Source organism: Pristis pectinata, chromosome 9 (genome assembly GCF_009764475.1).
Source record: "Pristis pectinata isolate sPriPec2 chromosome 9, sPriPec2.1.pri, whole genome shotgun sequence".
Classification (NCBI taxonomy): Eukaryota; Metazoa; Chordata; class Chondrichthyes; order Rhinopristiformes; family Pristidae; genus Pristis; species Pristis pectinata.
Genome location: NC_067413.1, coordinates 7,519,691 through 7,535,020, shown reverse-complemented (window position 1 = coordinate 7,535,020; position 15,330 = coordinate 7,519,691). Strand labels below are relative to the sequence as shown.

The following is a 15,330-nucleotide window of genomic DNA, read 5'->3' as shown; positions in this document are numbered from 1 at the left end:
CAACCCTCCTCCCTCTCTGCAACTTAAAACATCTCTGTTTTCAAACATCTCCTCTTTCTCATGAAAAGTCATTGAACAGAAATATGGACTTTGTTTCTCTCTCTACAGTTGCTGTCTGAACAGTTGAGAATTTTAACTATTTTCTGCTTTTATTATGGCAGGCACGGTAGTGTAGCAGTTAGCGGAACGTTATAACAGCACCAGCGACCCAGGTTCAAGTCCGGCTGCTGTCTGTAAGGAGTTAGTACGTTCTCCCCATGACTACATGGGTTTCCTCCGGGTGCTCTGGTTTCCTCCCACATTCCAAAGACGGACGGGTTAGGAAGTTGTGGGCATGCTATGTTGGCGCCGGAAGCGTGGCGACACTTGCGGGCTGCCCCCAGAACACTCTATGCAAAACATGCATTTCACTGTGTGTTTCGATGCACATGTGACTAATAAAGATATCTAAATCTAAATCTATTTCAAATTTCCAGCAGTATTTTGGTTTTGTGAGCCACCATATTTTGGTTTGCACCTTCGTGAGCAATTGGCTTCACTGAAGTAAATTCAATGCCAGCAAACACTTGGTTTAAAGAACAACAGAATGAGCAAATGCCTCTTGGCATGCCATCAGCTTTTCATTATCCACAGCATCTACTCAACATTCTGTAAGCAAACAGCAGAAGGAGAGCTGGTGCAAGAACAGAAAATGGAGCTTACCTTCTTCAAGAATAGGCCTCGAAATTACAAAAGGAATCTCCTGCAGAGGTTCCATGTATCTGTGGCCTGCGCTAATCACTTTTATCTGGGGCAAGCAGATAACCAAAGTCCCAGGCATGTTCTCTTCAGTATGGTACCAATTCCTCACTGTCCCAGGTATGTCACCAGCCACGATTGTACTTGGCGACGGCAGGCTCTCGTTTGGAAAGAACATACAACATGACTGAACCTCCAGCTGAAAGACAAAAATACAGTATGTTGAAATAAATCAATTAGAAATTGGTTTTGAATGAGCTAAGAGTATAAAACATGGCAAGGAGTTATTATATTGTACCAACAATCACACCAATACACTAGTTTCCATTAGTGAACAATTAATTCTCCTACTGCAGCATATCAGAATGTATTTAAGTTTGTTCAAAATGCCAAGCTCATCTGATAAATAAACGGCAAATCTAAAGCCGTTAGGATTAATCTGCAGAGGAAAGGGCATGTGTAAATATTTCAGTACAAATATTTAAGATTCATAATCACATAAGTGATTGGTTCAAAGACAGATACCTACTTTGAAAGGAAAAGGAAGCCTTGCATGTGCATTTTAACTTTTATTACCTCTTGATGTTTCAGAGAAGTACTTTTGAAGTAAAAGTACTTTTGTTACACTACATATAAATACAGGCTTGGAACTTCAGTGGTGCCTGCAGAGGCAGGTTAAATGATGGTTGTGTGCGACACCAATGTACACCTCTATTATCATCCCACGACTTCGTAATTCAACAATGGCACAAGAGATCAGCTACCAATGATTCAGCCTTACATAAGCTGAGGCATTTCCTCCTGCACTGTGTGAAGGCAGAGTTGGCAAAGGCAATCAAGAAAGGAGTATGGTGCCTGGGGCTGCAACCAGTTGTAATGGGGCAAGTGGGGAACAAACCCCAGGAGAGGGAGAGGGAGAGGGGATCAGGGCTAGATAGGGGGAGGGCTTTGGTCATGGTGGAGACTGGCTGCAGACATACAGGGGAATGTGTTAAAATGGTGTGTGGGGATGGTCAGCTGAATAAGCGGAGGAGGTGGGTAGGTTGGGAAAAGTTAATCTGTGGGTTGGAAGAGGGTCAGGAGAGAGGAGGTCCGTGTTGCTAGTCAGAGGTGAAAGTTAAACATGTTAAAGGGACCTTCCCTTTAAGGTCCGAGTGCTGGACTGGAACCTGTTCAGCCAAATCCCCTTTGAAGGCATGCAGGAGCTGGCCCTACAGGTCTCGTGAAATCCTACAGAACCATCCAGCAAACAGTATGGACCATTCCAATGCGAATGGAAGTCCAGAAAGTGCTGGGGGTCCACTTTGTACACCTCAGGTTCCCAATGCTTTACAGAGCAGATGACGAAGGACAATTTCAGAAAATGTGAATCGAGTTAAGTCCCTGACTTCTGTTCATCGTCCATTTCCCACATAAACAGAGTAACAAAGCGCTCAAAATCATGGCGTAATTCATGTAATCTAATTTCCAGACAACATTTTCCAAATTACACACACCAGTGTTCCACAGACAGCAACCTGCCAGATTCTGCTGATTACGGCCAGTGGTTTGGAAGACAATGGCCAATGTTGAGCTGCTCCCTGATATGTAGCCATGGAGTCTGTAAGTCAAGATGATTGACAGATGCCAGCACCTTATTCACGTGCTATCACTGGATCAACATGGAGTCTAACAACAAAACCTGAGGAATGTGTGTCCATAATTCTACACCAGTCAAACTTGGTGTATGATCGGAATCCTTAGTCACTTAAATGGGAATTCTCTACCTGCAGATTAAGAAAAAAAAACATATTTTTCTTAATCATATTCTTAAGATGTTATCTTTTCTTAAAATAAGAAAAATATAATACTTTTTTCTTATTTTAATGTTTTTATTAATTAACTGCTTGAGTTAATTTTTAAATCAATTATTGTTTCAATTATTTAGGACAATTTTAATTGTTTCTATCAGAGATCCTTAATAACCATTAAAAAAGTCTCCCAGCTTTGACATAAGGCAAAACTCCAGCCCAAACTTGACCCTGTCAAAGACAGTTCCAGGGGTTGGTTCTTAGGATCACCAGCTAACTCCTTGCCAAGGTCTCAATGCCCAACCCCCCAGGTGGTGGGCGGTTAGCTTCATTGGCCTTCTGTACCTGGCCCAGGCAAATGCAAACTGACAGGGACCGCAGGCAATGTGTCCAGATTAACTCAGCCCATTGTGGTAATAAGTAGGCAACATCTTTAATATTTTCAATATGTTGGCTGAGGGATGTTGTCCAGGACACTAGGGAGACCTCCCCTAGTCTTTTTCAAATACTCTTATCACATCTTCTACAACTGAAAGATGGCACCTCTGAATTATTTGAAAATATACATTTATCATAATAACACTGTCAAATATACAAACAATAAAAGAGAAAAGACTATTCCTCTTTTATAAGTGCCTCACATAATATCAACACTATAAGCTTGGAATCACTACCCCTTTCCCTATTCAAGTTCAAGATCCATGCAACTGAGGACAAATAAGAGATCTGAACTGTCCGTGCTGTGTAATTTCTGTTTAGATCAAACATAAAAGACACAAACTGCTGCCCATCATTGACCGTAGATGTTCAGTCACATAATAGGTTTAAATCTGAGCTCTGAAATTTTTGGACACTTTGAGAAGCAAGGCAAAAAAGGATATGTTGGCAACAGAATTGAGGTAGATCAGGTGCCTAATCTTGGTTTTATTCCTTATGTTAAGTTCTTATTGTCTCACAAACAAAGTGAAATGCCATGTTTTTGACCAACGATTATATTTGAAAGTAGACAATGTATTCAATGAGCATCTCGCACCTGATTTACCATTCTGTAAAAACAGTGTAAACGACTTCAGAGGGCTATAGATGCTCAATCATTGAGTATACCTTGGATCAAGACATTTTTTGACATGAGAAGGATATAGCAAGTAAGCAAGCAAGAAAATAGACAAGGCACTTCAGCTTTTACACTCAGTGAAGAGCAAGCTCTAGTGGCTGTACACCTGCTTCTATTTCTTATGTCCTTGAATTTAATTGAGAGACAAAAATTTCCAATTGATGCAACACCAGATATATGCTTTTGTTGTGTGCACTGCCCTGTAAAAAACCAACAGAATAACAGGCTCTAGTCCTCTGCTCTGCAGAAAGATTATTTTAATATTCACAACAGATTTAGGTCTCAGGTTCTCAGCTTTTAACTCTCAATGACAGGAGAGTGAAAAGGGAAAAAAGACACATGAACAAACAATGACAGCAGGAAAGGTGCAAGAGGCAAGCAGAATAGCATTCAGACAAAAACAGAGATAGTCACAGAAAGGGAAGCATACATTAGAACCAGGAGATGTGCAGAAACCGAAGGTGGACAGTTGCAGCTCATGATGCAGAAATGGCAAACTAAATACTGATGGAAGGAATCATGTCACAGAGACTTTCTTTTTCATCTATAAAAGATGCTGACCAAGCAACTTATCACATCAGTGCCAGAGAGCAGTTCTACGATAATAACTATAGAGAATTACTAACTGAATTTATAACAGACAATAGTTCCTGCTGCTTATTAGGATAATTTTTAATAAGCTTGTGATGTTTCTTCCTATTTGTAATACTGGCTCCCTTACTAAGCTTGACTGAATATGACTTTGTTATTTATACAAAAGCAATGATCCAAGCTCAAGATCATACAAGAGAGATAAATAAGTCGATAAAATCGTACTCTTAAGAGAAAATATACAGAATTGCACAACTTGGTCTTCAAAACAGTGACAGAAATTCCAGTATCTAGTAAAAGTGGAATGTGATTTAATTATCTAGAAGTTTATCGTTCTGTTGTAGTACTAAATGTGTACATTAGTGCTTGCACTCAAGTGAAATTCATTCTGTTGACTTTAATGAAATAAATTTCATCGGCAGGGTACAACGCACTTAAACAACTACACAGCTCTATCAGCTCTAGTAACGTGGCGACGGGAATTTAGAGGGCAAGTTATCCTCCACAAATCAACAACCCTGATCATATCCTCCCTCCAGTGCCCTTCCTTGTTGGTTTTTGTCCTGATGGTACAACTTCTTCTTAATGCCTGATCCAGGGTTTTGACCTGAAACGTCGACAATTCCTTTCCTCCCACAGATGCTGCTCTTGCCACCGAGTACCTGCAACAGATTGTGTGTTGCTCGTCATAATGTCTTGCTTGAGTTCAGCCAATCTTATATTTTTTCAATGACATAGAAGCAGGCCATTTAGCCCATTTAGTTCATGTTGTCTCTGAGTAATCTCATCCCTCTGTTTATTTTCCTATAACCTATTCTCTCTCACTTGTCCATCAAACCCACCCAATTCTCCTACTACCCACCTACACTAGGCACAATTTACAGGAGCCAAGTAGCTTAACAATCAAGATATCTTTGGGATGTGGGAGGAAACAGGGGCACCAGGAGGAAACCACTTGATCCCAGGAAGAACTTGAAACTCCACACGGACAACACTGGGGGTCGGGACCAAACCCGGTGGAGCTCTGCCACCCGTTCCAATTTGTGACTTAAGCTTGGCTCCTGCTTTAAAGCTATATTTTTTTAAGATAGTAGCCACAAAAAGAACAAATATCAAACAGCAGACAGGATAACTTCAGTTCAAATAAAATGGGTTGGGGAAAGATAGTGTAAACAGGCATTGATGGTGAGTGTGATCTTGTTGGTCCGAAGGGTCTATTTCTGTGCCGTATCTCTCTATGACTTTCTATGAGTCTATGAACAATACAGAGCAAGCGTTGTAGAATTTGATTGGAAACACATAGTTTGAAATAAGAACGAACAGAGACAATAGATTTTTGAACACCAGAGGTTGAATTGTGAGAGAGAATGAAAATTTATGTACATAAAAACAAAGTGTTGCTGATGAACAGTCGACATTTCGGATCAAGACCCTTCATCTGGACTGGAAAGAAACATCGCGATCCGAAACGTCGACTGTCCATTTCTGTCCATAGATGCTACCTGATCTGCTGAGTTCCTCCAGTGCTTTTTGACTCCAGCATCTGCAGTCTCTTGTGTCTCCATTAGTGCTGCTAATCTTTTTTTGAGGATCATGGAACTATTTATTCCCCAGAGCTGGGGGTCAACCTGTCTTTGTGCAGAAGCTGATAGAGCTTTTTTTCACCATCTCTTCCGGCTATAGTTTGTAGGCACCAACTTTGTATCATCAGGAGTCTAGACTTCCCCTTTCAGATGTTTGAATAGTTAAGTTTTAAGGTGCTCTGCAGGACAAGTAGTAACTCCTGGAAGTTTATAGAAGCACTAAGCCACACAGGCTGCACTTCCCAGAATGACTCCGATGCCACGAGGCAAGTAGGTAGCCTTAAGCGAAGTTCGACTGCCTTCCATAAAAATTATTTTTATGGTTTCCATTAGGTGGTTCCCGTAAAATGGTAACATAACACAATTTTGAGTGAGGATGAAAACAAGCTGATGTTTTACTATAATAAATTGCAGCTGGAGTGGCAACAAGCAGACCTGAAATACCCTTTCCATAAATACCAAGAAATGGAATAGGAACCTGCTCTACCTAGGAAATGATGCTTTTGAATCATTATGACATGCCTTGTTCATTCTGGAAAAAATTGTTATTAATCAATAATGAGACACTGGATGCATTATTAGCTATAAATTGTTTATACAGTAAATGTGTTGACAAGTGAAGGATTACTCAGATTTAAAGCTGCAAACTGTTAACATGTGCTCACCAGTGCGATGAGCTGTTATGACCTTTAGCACCAGATTTTTTTTTGAAAAAGACACTGGTGAGGCACATTTTGAGCAAACATAGCACATCAGTACAGTAACTAGCTTCACTGCCACAAATCTTCAGAAATTTAAACATCTGTAACATTACAAGAGAGTTTTAAATCCAAAATAAACAATCTTGGATCAATAAACCACTGATCAAAGGCATAATTAAGCTCGGCATGTGCCTCGAATAGCACTATACCAGAAACAAACAAAGGCTTTTAATGTAACAATCTATTTATTTTTTTTAATTCAATCACTATTTTTCCACATTGAATTCGTGTCAGTTTGTTTAAGAAACAATGTACTGAATAATAGCTTAAAAAAGGAACATTTATGATCTGCATGCCAGACTGGCATAAAATCAAAGCTTCCAGCATTATCACATACTAAGTCATTCAGTAAAGGAAGATTCTGTGATTCAGAGTGCAGCTGAACACATTTAAGGGGGCTGCATTGTCAGGAATTTCCGGCTTGCAAGCCAGAAATTCCAGATATAAACAAACTGACCACTCAACAGTATCCAGGATGGCAGCAGACTACAAGCCTACTTCAATTTTTTTCACTACAAGTTCCTACCCAAATAAAATGATCCTCGGTGTATGCCTCTCCTTGTACCACTGTCCAAGAAAGCAAGCAATCTTCCCGCACTTCAGTTACATTTGATTTTCGATATTCGTTCATTGAATCTCCAGAGATATTTTAATTTTTGCATAGAGATTCTACATGAAGGATGCATCATTTGGATTTCTTGGGAAATTGTATTCTTGGAAAGAATATGCTAAATCTCCAATCATTATGGATGCTGTTGCTCTTGGCAACAGGCAAGACAGTTCAAAGTCTGAAACACAGTTGTTCACCTCTGCCATTCCTAGCTAGTTGGAACAGTCTTTCTCACACTGATGAGTTCTGCTTCAAAAACAATATCCATGATTTAATCCTTAAGTTAGAGTTTCGGTCACAATGACCCAAATTCACAAACAAAACTCTTCAATTTAACACTCAATCTAAGCTGGAACTTCAGTGCTGAGGGGGCACCATATTGTTTGAGGTATTGTCATCTTCATGAGTTTTTATTCTGGGACCCTATCCTCTCTCTTGTGAACAATTGATTTGTTATTTGAAGACACTGGTGAGGCACATTTATTTTATTTGTTATTTGGAGCAATGTTATAGAGTTCTCCCGATGCCATGCCCAACTTTTATGCTTCAACTAAAATGGATGATTTAGTCATTTATCTCATTTCTAAGCAAGGGGAGGGGAGTTTCACAGCACTTTTCCCACATTTCTAAATACCTCACAGTGTAAATCACACAGGGATGTTCTGATATTGTTAAAGTCAGAATGGAAATGCAGTATTTTTCTTCTTTCATATCATTTCACCACACTGAAATGTCAGGAAACTTGAAAATTCAATCAAAAATTTATACTACTAAAGCAAAGTCTTTCAGAATATTTTCTAATGAAGAAAAACAATCATTCATTTAAGAAAATGTATTAACTTAATAGTACACTAATTAGCAATGTGTGGCTGCTGCCTCACAGCACCAGCAACCCAGGTTCATTCCTGATCTCCGTTGCTAAAGTGTGTGGAGTTTGCAGGTTCTCCCTGTGACCACATAGGTTTTCTCCAGATGCTCCAGTTTCCTCCCGCTTTACAAAGATGTGTGGGTTGGTAGGTTGATTGGCCCTGGTTGCCCCTAGTGTGTAGGTGAATGGTAGAATCTTGGCAGAGTTGATGGGAATGATAGGAAGAATAAAACGGACTGAGTGTAGATGAATACTTAATTATCTGCATGAAGGGCCTGTTTCTATGCTCTACGACTCTGTGAACTGTATTTCTTTTCCTCCTTCACTGCATTCTTGGATTCTGCAATATTTGGTGATACTTTCATCAGAAATGGTGTTGCTGTACATCCATATCCAGGTGATGTTTTTGTAAACGTATTAAAAACGCTAAATAATTTGAAGAAAATATTCTGTTCCAAGCATAAATAATCATCTAGGATCAAAATGCTGTTTGCAAACCTTCCAACTTATTTCATTCACTTCATCACTGTTTTCTCAAATTGGTTTCTACAGCAATTGCGGACAGTTCCAGAAAAATATAACGCTGATAATTCACTTTGATTGCAGGCATGACAAGAATAATAATATATTGCTTGAACAATTCAAATAAGTACATCAACAGTGAAAAACAAACTGCTGGGGGAACTCAGCGGATTAAGCAGTGCTGTGGAGGCAAAGGGATAGTCAACGCTTCAGGTCTAAACCCTGCATCAGGACTGAGAGTGTAAAGGGGAGATGGCCAGTATAGGCTATCACATCAAGAGAGTCCTGTATACAGCAAATGTACAAGCACCATGCACATATTCAACTGCAAGGATCCAAATACCAAGGATTGGTTGGTAAACCTATTTTATCTTCTCAAGCAGTCCCTAAGGATCAAAGATGACTTGCCTCCTTTCTGATTTTGTGGGTTCTGAAGATGCTGATAAGGGCACAGGTACGGTAGAAGGCACCTTACGAGGCAGGTGGATGGATAGTTTGCAAGCTGGTCCACTTCTTCCATCACTTACACAGGTCTTCTGTGTCCCTGATGTTTCGACTCAAGTTTCTCAATACCATCCCAACTGCTCCTTTTCCACTTTGGGTGGTCAGAAATTCCCAAGAGACAGCGGTGATTCTGCTTTTCTTTGAGAAAGGTTTCGGCACGTCCTTGAATCTTTTCCTCTGTCCATCTGACAATCTCTTCTGATGACAGAATTTGGAATAGATATGTCAGGGTTCTTCTCAGCAGCCTCAGTTGTGGTCATACTTTTACCAGAAGAATTGCAGCTCACCACCACCTTCCCAGGAGAAATTAGGGATGAGCAATAAATGCTGACCTTGCCAAGAACATCTACATCCCGATAAGGGCAGGCACGGTAGTGTAGCAGTTAGCGTAATGCCTTACAGAGCCAGCGACCCGGGTTCAATTCCAACCATTGTCTGTAAGGAGTTTGTACGTTCTCCCCGTGGGTTTCCTCCGGGTGCTCCAGTTTCCTCCTACATTCCATAGATGTCCGGGTTAGGAAGTTGTGGACATGCTATGTTGGCGCCGGAAGCATGACAACACTTGTCGGCTTCCCCCAGAACACTCTAAGCAAAGATGCATTTCACTTTGTGTTTCGATGTACATGTGACTAATAAATAAATCTTATATTAAAAATAACAGCTTTCATTACCTGCAAATTTGCTCAACCCTCATATCAGGTTTTTGAACCAACTTGCACAACCGTAATCCTACCTCAGCAACGGAACACTACACACCACCTCTGGCACTGCCATGGACTTGTCTCTGATTGTGCTTTTCTTTGCACTAATGTCTTGTTTTGCAGTTTTTTTCCACTGCCTTGTATAATTTATGTCTGACTTATGCTGTGTGTTGTTGCCTGAATCTATGTGCCTGTGATGCTGCTGCAAGCGAGTTTTTCATTCTACCTGTACCTCACTGTACTTGTGCATATGACAATAAACTTGACTTGACTATTCCCAGCTGTATCACTGGTCCTGCCTGTATGAAATGCTTGGGGGTACTGACTTACACTAAAAGGTGCTCCGGATGTTATGGCTCCTCAGCTGTTTACGTATCAACTGAATAGAATATTTGCTTAAAAAAATTACACCGTACAAGTATTTGCAATCACTTCTATAAAAACAGCAATGTTCACAATTACATGAAATATAATGTACGCAGTTTAAGCAACCTTCAGCCAAAGTGTTGATCAATGAGTACTAAGAGATATGGAACAAAGGTGGATGTCAATCAGCCAAAATCTAACTGAATGCTGAACAGGCATGAGGACCTGGTGGCCTACTTCTGTTATTTTATTTCTAATATTCATCAAGTAATATAATTCCATTCTGCAAAGAGAAACTGCAATGCGAAAGAAGTTAAGCTTCCCAAAATAATAGTTATGTGAAGCAAAAGGTGTCAGTACTCAACAGCAGACATCATACATATCTTGAACTTCAGCACAATGTTCATTACAAACTGCTTCCTTCTAATTTATCCATATATTGAAGGAAGAAGAAACAAAACATGTCACAGAAAACATGATGAGGTATAATCTGGTATTTAGTGAGTACAGACCAACATGCAGGCTTGTAATATTCGTGCAACAATACAGTAAACACTAAATGCAAGAAAAATGTGTAACACTAACATTGCTCTCATGTCATTGATTTTTATACTCCAATTAATAATGTAAAAGAGTGAAATAGTCTAGACTATGATCAATAATTGCATTGAACTACTTTGTTGATGGTTGCATCCCTTATTAAATACATTACTGCTTAAATTCAAGCTGATATGATGGGAATTGTAGAGTTTAAGATCTATGAGACATTTTCACCAGCAGGTTTCTTGAAAAGGTAAGTGAAACCTTGTGAATTTCAATTTCAAATCAATTTATCACTGTTTTCCTGTTCACAGATAGATTCGGGTTGCTGACTACATGTCAGTAAGTCAAGGTAACAGAAATTCAGGAGTTAAAATGTAAATAGAAAATCAACCTATAACTGTAAATCACGTTATAATTCAACACACCGTTCATCAAGGGAAAGAAAATGAAGTAATATGCCAGTAACAGCACTCATGCTGAGGGTCAGATTCTGTTCATGGAAACCATCTGGTTCAGTCCCTTCGAGCCACACCAAACACAAATGATCTTTTAAAAAAATATCCTATTCATTAATGCATCACAGCTGCAACTTGTGTTACTTCATTTTTCCATGGTAACGTCCTTTCTGTTTCAAGGATCTGATTTCAGTTTGGTAGCAACGTATCCCTCCATCAATATTGAACACATTCATGTGTTAAATATTAAGAGTTATTGCAAATTCCTGAAATAGAATCATTTCTTTTTAATTACGGTTACATCAGAACTTGTAAATCCCAAATATATCATGTTCGTCATTTTTTTATATACGTTACAGTTGGAATTATATCTATTGGCAGGTGACTTAATCATATTTTCAGCTTTTAATAGGAAATTAATTTAATTTCAAACAGTGCTAGATTTTCATACTCTAAACATAGTTTAAAATTCCATTCCTTCATTAAAAACATTTTATTCACAATAAAAATAACCTGTGAGAATGGATCCGATTTCAGCAAGCAGACTTCCACTCAATAACTGCCCAGTCACAATCCACTAATCCCACCAACTGCTTGCCATGTTAATTAGCATGTACAAGGAAAGTCTTCTCAGCGCTGTCCAGCTACTGTAATAGAATGTAGTAGGCACAACTAAAATGGTGCTTTGTTTGACGCAGCACAAAAAGTACTTGTAAGATGATGGCTAACCAAAGATAATGAAGCAGGAGCTCCCAAAATAGTTTAAGAGCTGAAGTATAAATCTAGAGCTACTCTTAACAGGCTGACAAGTCAGAAAGTAATGAATGATTAAAGTTTTGGGAAAATTAAAGTAAAACCAAGAGTATAAAATATAAACTGTTGCTACCCAACTATTCAAAATGTGAATTAAATTTATGAAGTGGACAAAATAATTATCATATTAATTTGAAAATTGTACAAAATGATTTGAGCATCAACTCTGCTTTGAGCCACCCTTTGCCACAAATTAAGTCTCTAACCAGTTGCCCTTTCCTCAGTAAACATGACCTGGCATTAGTAATGTGGGTTATAAATTTCAGTGATACTATTCATTGCGGTTCAGTTGGTAATTATACCTACACAACCAGTAATGTGAATATGATCCATTATACCATGTAAAGAAGTTCCTTTACAGTTTGAATGAAGCCTTTGGTCATGCTGCAGTCATGCAACAGCCCTCTTGCAGCTGGCAACAGTGTCCTCAGTGGCAGTATGGTCAAGCAAGTTAGAGAATTCTACAGCCCCTGGAGAGTTCATCTTTGTTGCTGCTAACATCTCTGAAGGCAAGGGCATTTTGACAACTATTTAATGATGGCTGCTGAAACCCATTTCATTTTCCTCACCACTGGCCAGAAAGATGGTAAATAACCATTAGCTATTTAATTAATACTGAATAATTCCCACTGCTACTTTGGAATGCCTAATTCAAGGCTTGTGTGAGGTAGCTTTAACATGATAGAATCCACCACATTTATCTAAACAAATAGAAATGAAAATGAACAAGGAAAATCTGCTAAGATCCATGACAGATATGCCTATAACTGGGCAATTCCAGCGTGGAGACCATATTACAGCCTCCCGCTCACCCCAGTGGGGTCTTCTATGTTGCCCAGTTGGGATTCTCATGGAATCCAAAGATGCAGCATGAACTACTGTAGATTTCCCAACTCTCAGACTGAGAAATATGTCCATTGAATCAGTAAGTTTGGCAATAGGTGACCCAGGGCCTCATCACTGTCTTTGTCACTTCAGACACCCTCAGGCATTGGCAAAGGTGCTATCCTGAGCCTTGTTAATATGCTGGAATCTGAGCAACTTTGGCTCAGCGAAACATCTGCAACAATGTCTTTGGAAATGGTGAAGGAAGTAAGTTCTTCACTTTCCAAGTTGAACATCACCAGTGCACAAGAACAAAAGATCGTCATGCCTCAATTTCAAAAAAACTTGTCAAATGTTAAAATACCTGACAGCATCATTGGATATTCCTGTTCTGAAAGCCTAGTAAATTCCAGAGTAAATATCTATATAAAGATTCAAATATCCTTGAGAAACATGGGTAGAATGTCAATCAGGCAAAATGACATGTCAACACTGTGGCTGATACTTCTCTATACAAAATCTGTTATTGTCAGTATTAGTGTAACATTTTGACTGGTTGACTGGCTATCATTGGAGACAGGGACAGGACGTAGGAAAGCCATTGTTAAATTCCATAGGAGTTTCATCAGGAATGGAGCTCTAGCAAACCTTAGGAACAGAGAGAGCTAAATACAAAGAAACAAGATAGCTCATAAAGAAGCTCTTGGTCGATATGAGTGGTCAAAGCCTTAATGGAGATTGGGAGTTCATTGGATTTGTTTACCTCTTTTACAGGCTTAGACTTTACTAGCGTAAACCAAATATTTCATATGTCTGGACTTTTGCTCCACAATCAGTCTGACATCAATATGCCTGATTAAAGTGACTGACATTTAAAGTGACTGACATCTAAAGGGACATACTCTAGCATTACTTGCAACATTTTTACTGATTAATGATAAAGTCAAGGTGCTTTCTTGTAATTCAGATTACGAAGACGTGTAGGGCTCTGATCATGTGTGTCACACAAATGAACTTTACTTAAGACTCAATCATGCACACACACGCAGAATGCACTCCTTTAAAATCATTCAGGGTCCTCCATTCACCAGATACTAAGGATGAGATCAAGGAGCATTCATCATATATTTTAAGAATGCTTGTGTAAAATTCTCCTGTACAGTTGAGCTCCACATTTGATATGGGCCACTCACACAAAGTAGGCTTGACTGGAGGATCAGAGCTTGTTTCAGTATTCACCAAAGGAGCCTGATCCTACACAGTGTATGCTATGGGATCCAAAGCATCCACTGACCTGCAGGTAGTTCTGTCCATAAGTAGCTACGAATGTCCTTGGGTCTATACTTAGCATATCTACTCAACCAACCTCCAATGGACCATTGACCAACTGACTATCAACCTACCAATCAAAATTACCCTGTCACCACCCCATCAGCTCCTGACAGTTGATTGTTTAAACAAACCCACAGGTGCCCAATGTCCCCTTTTGCAGGCATGATCTGCCCGACATCACCTGTACCCATAAAATATAGAGAACTTAGAACAGTACAGCACAAGAACCGGCCTACAATATCAGCACCAAACACAATGCCAAATTAAACTAAATCCCTTCTGCCTGCCCATGATCCATATCCCTCCATTCCCTGCATACTCATGTGTCTGTCTAAAAGCCTTTTAAATGCCACTATCGTATCTGCTTCCAACACTACCCCTGGCAGTCTGTTCCAGGTACCTACCATTCTCTGTGTAAAAAACATGGCTTTCATATTGCCTTTAAATTCACCCCCTCTTGCCTTAAATGCATGTCCTCTTGTATTTGGTTTTTCTACGCTGGGAAAAGATTCTGACTGTCAACCCTATCTATGCCTCTCACAATTTTCCCCTCAGCCTACGACCCTCCAGAGAAAACAATGCAAGTTTGTCCAACTTCCTTATAGCTCGTACCCTCTAATCCAGGCACCGTTTCCAAAGCCTCCACATCCTTCCCGTAATGAAGTGACCAGAATTGCATACAATAGTTCAAGTGCAGCCTAACCAAAGTTTTATATAGCTGCAACATGACTTCCTTACTCTTATAGTCAATGTTCCCACCCTATCTGCTTGCGTGGCCACTTTCAGTGAGCTTATGGACTTGGACCCCAAGATCCCTCAGCACATCCATGCTGTTAAGGGTCCTGCCATTAAATGTATACTTTTGCCTTACATTTTACCTCCTAAAGTGCAACTACACACAGTTGCCCACACTCACATGTTCACAATGTCTCCACCCACCTTCTCCATGAACCACAACTATGCAACTTCCTCTATTCTACACTGGACCTCAAGTACAATTGAATTTCAATGCTAGTTCCCTACCCAATATTATTTTATCACAGCTTAACTAGCCTTCCACAATATCTGTCCCTTGGCATTCTTAATACAAATGTGTGGTGGAAAGCCAGCAAAAAGGAATGTCCTAAGGGGGAAAGATTGAGAGAACATTGAACATCAAAATTTATGAACTAAACAAGCTGAACATGGATCTGCTTTTGAAGTATCACTGAGTT

The 15,330-nt window shown here is 39.6% G+C and overlaps 1 protein-coding gene across 1 annotated transcript in view; it reads right to left on the bottom strand.

The window, feature by feature from the left end:
- LOC127574065 (intermembrane lipid transfer protein VPS13B-like) overlaps positions 1–15,330 on the bottom strand; it is a 795,946-nt gene that overhangs the window by 331,058 nt on the left and 449,558 nt on the right. Inside the window, 1 exon segment of the mRNA XM_052022696.1 lies at positions 703–937. Within this exon segment, the coding sequence (XP_051878656.1) occupies positions 703–937 (235 nt within the window).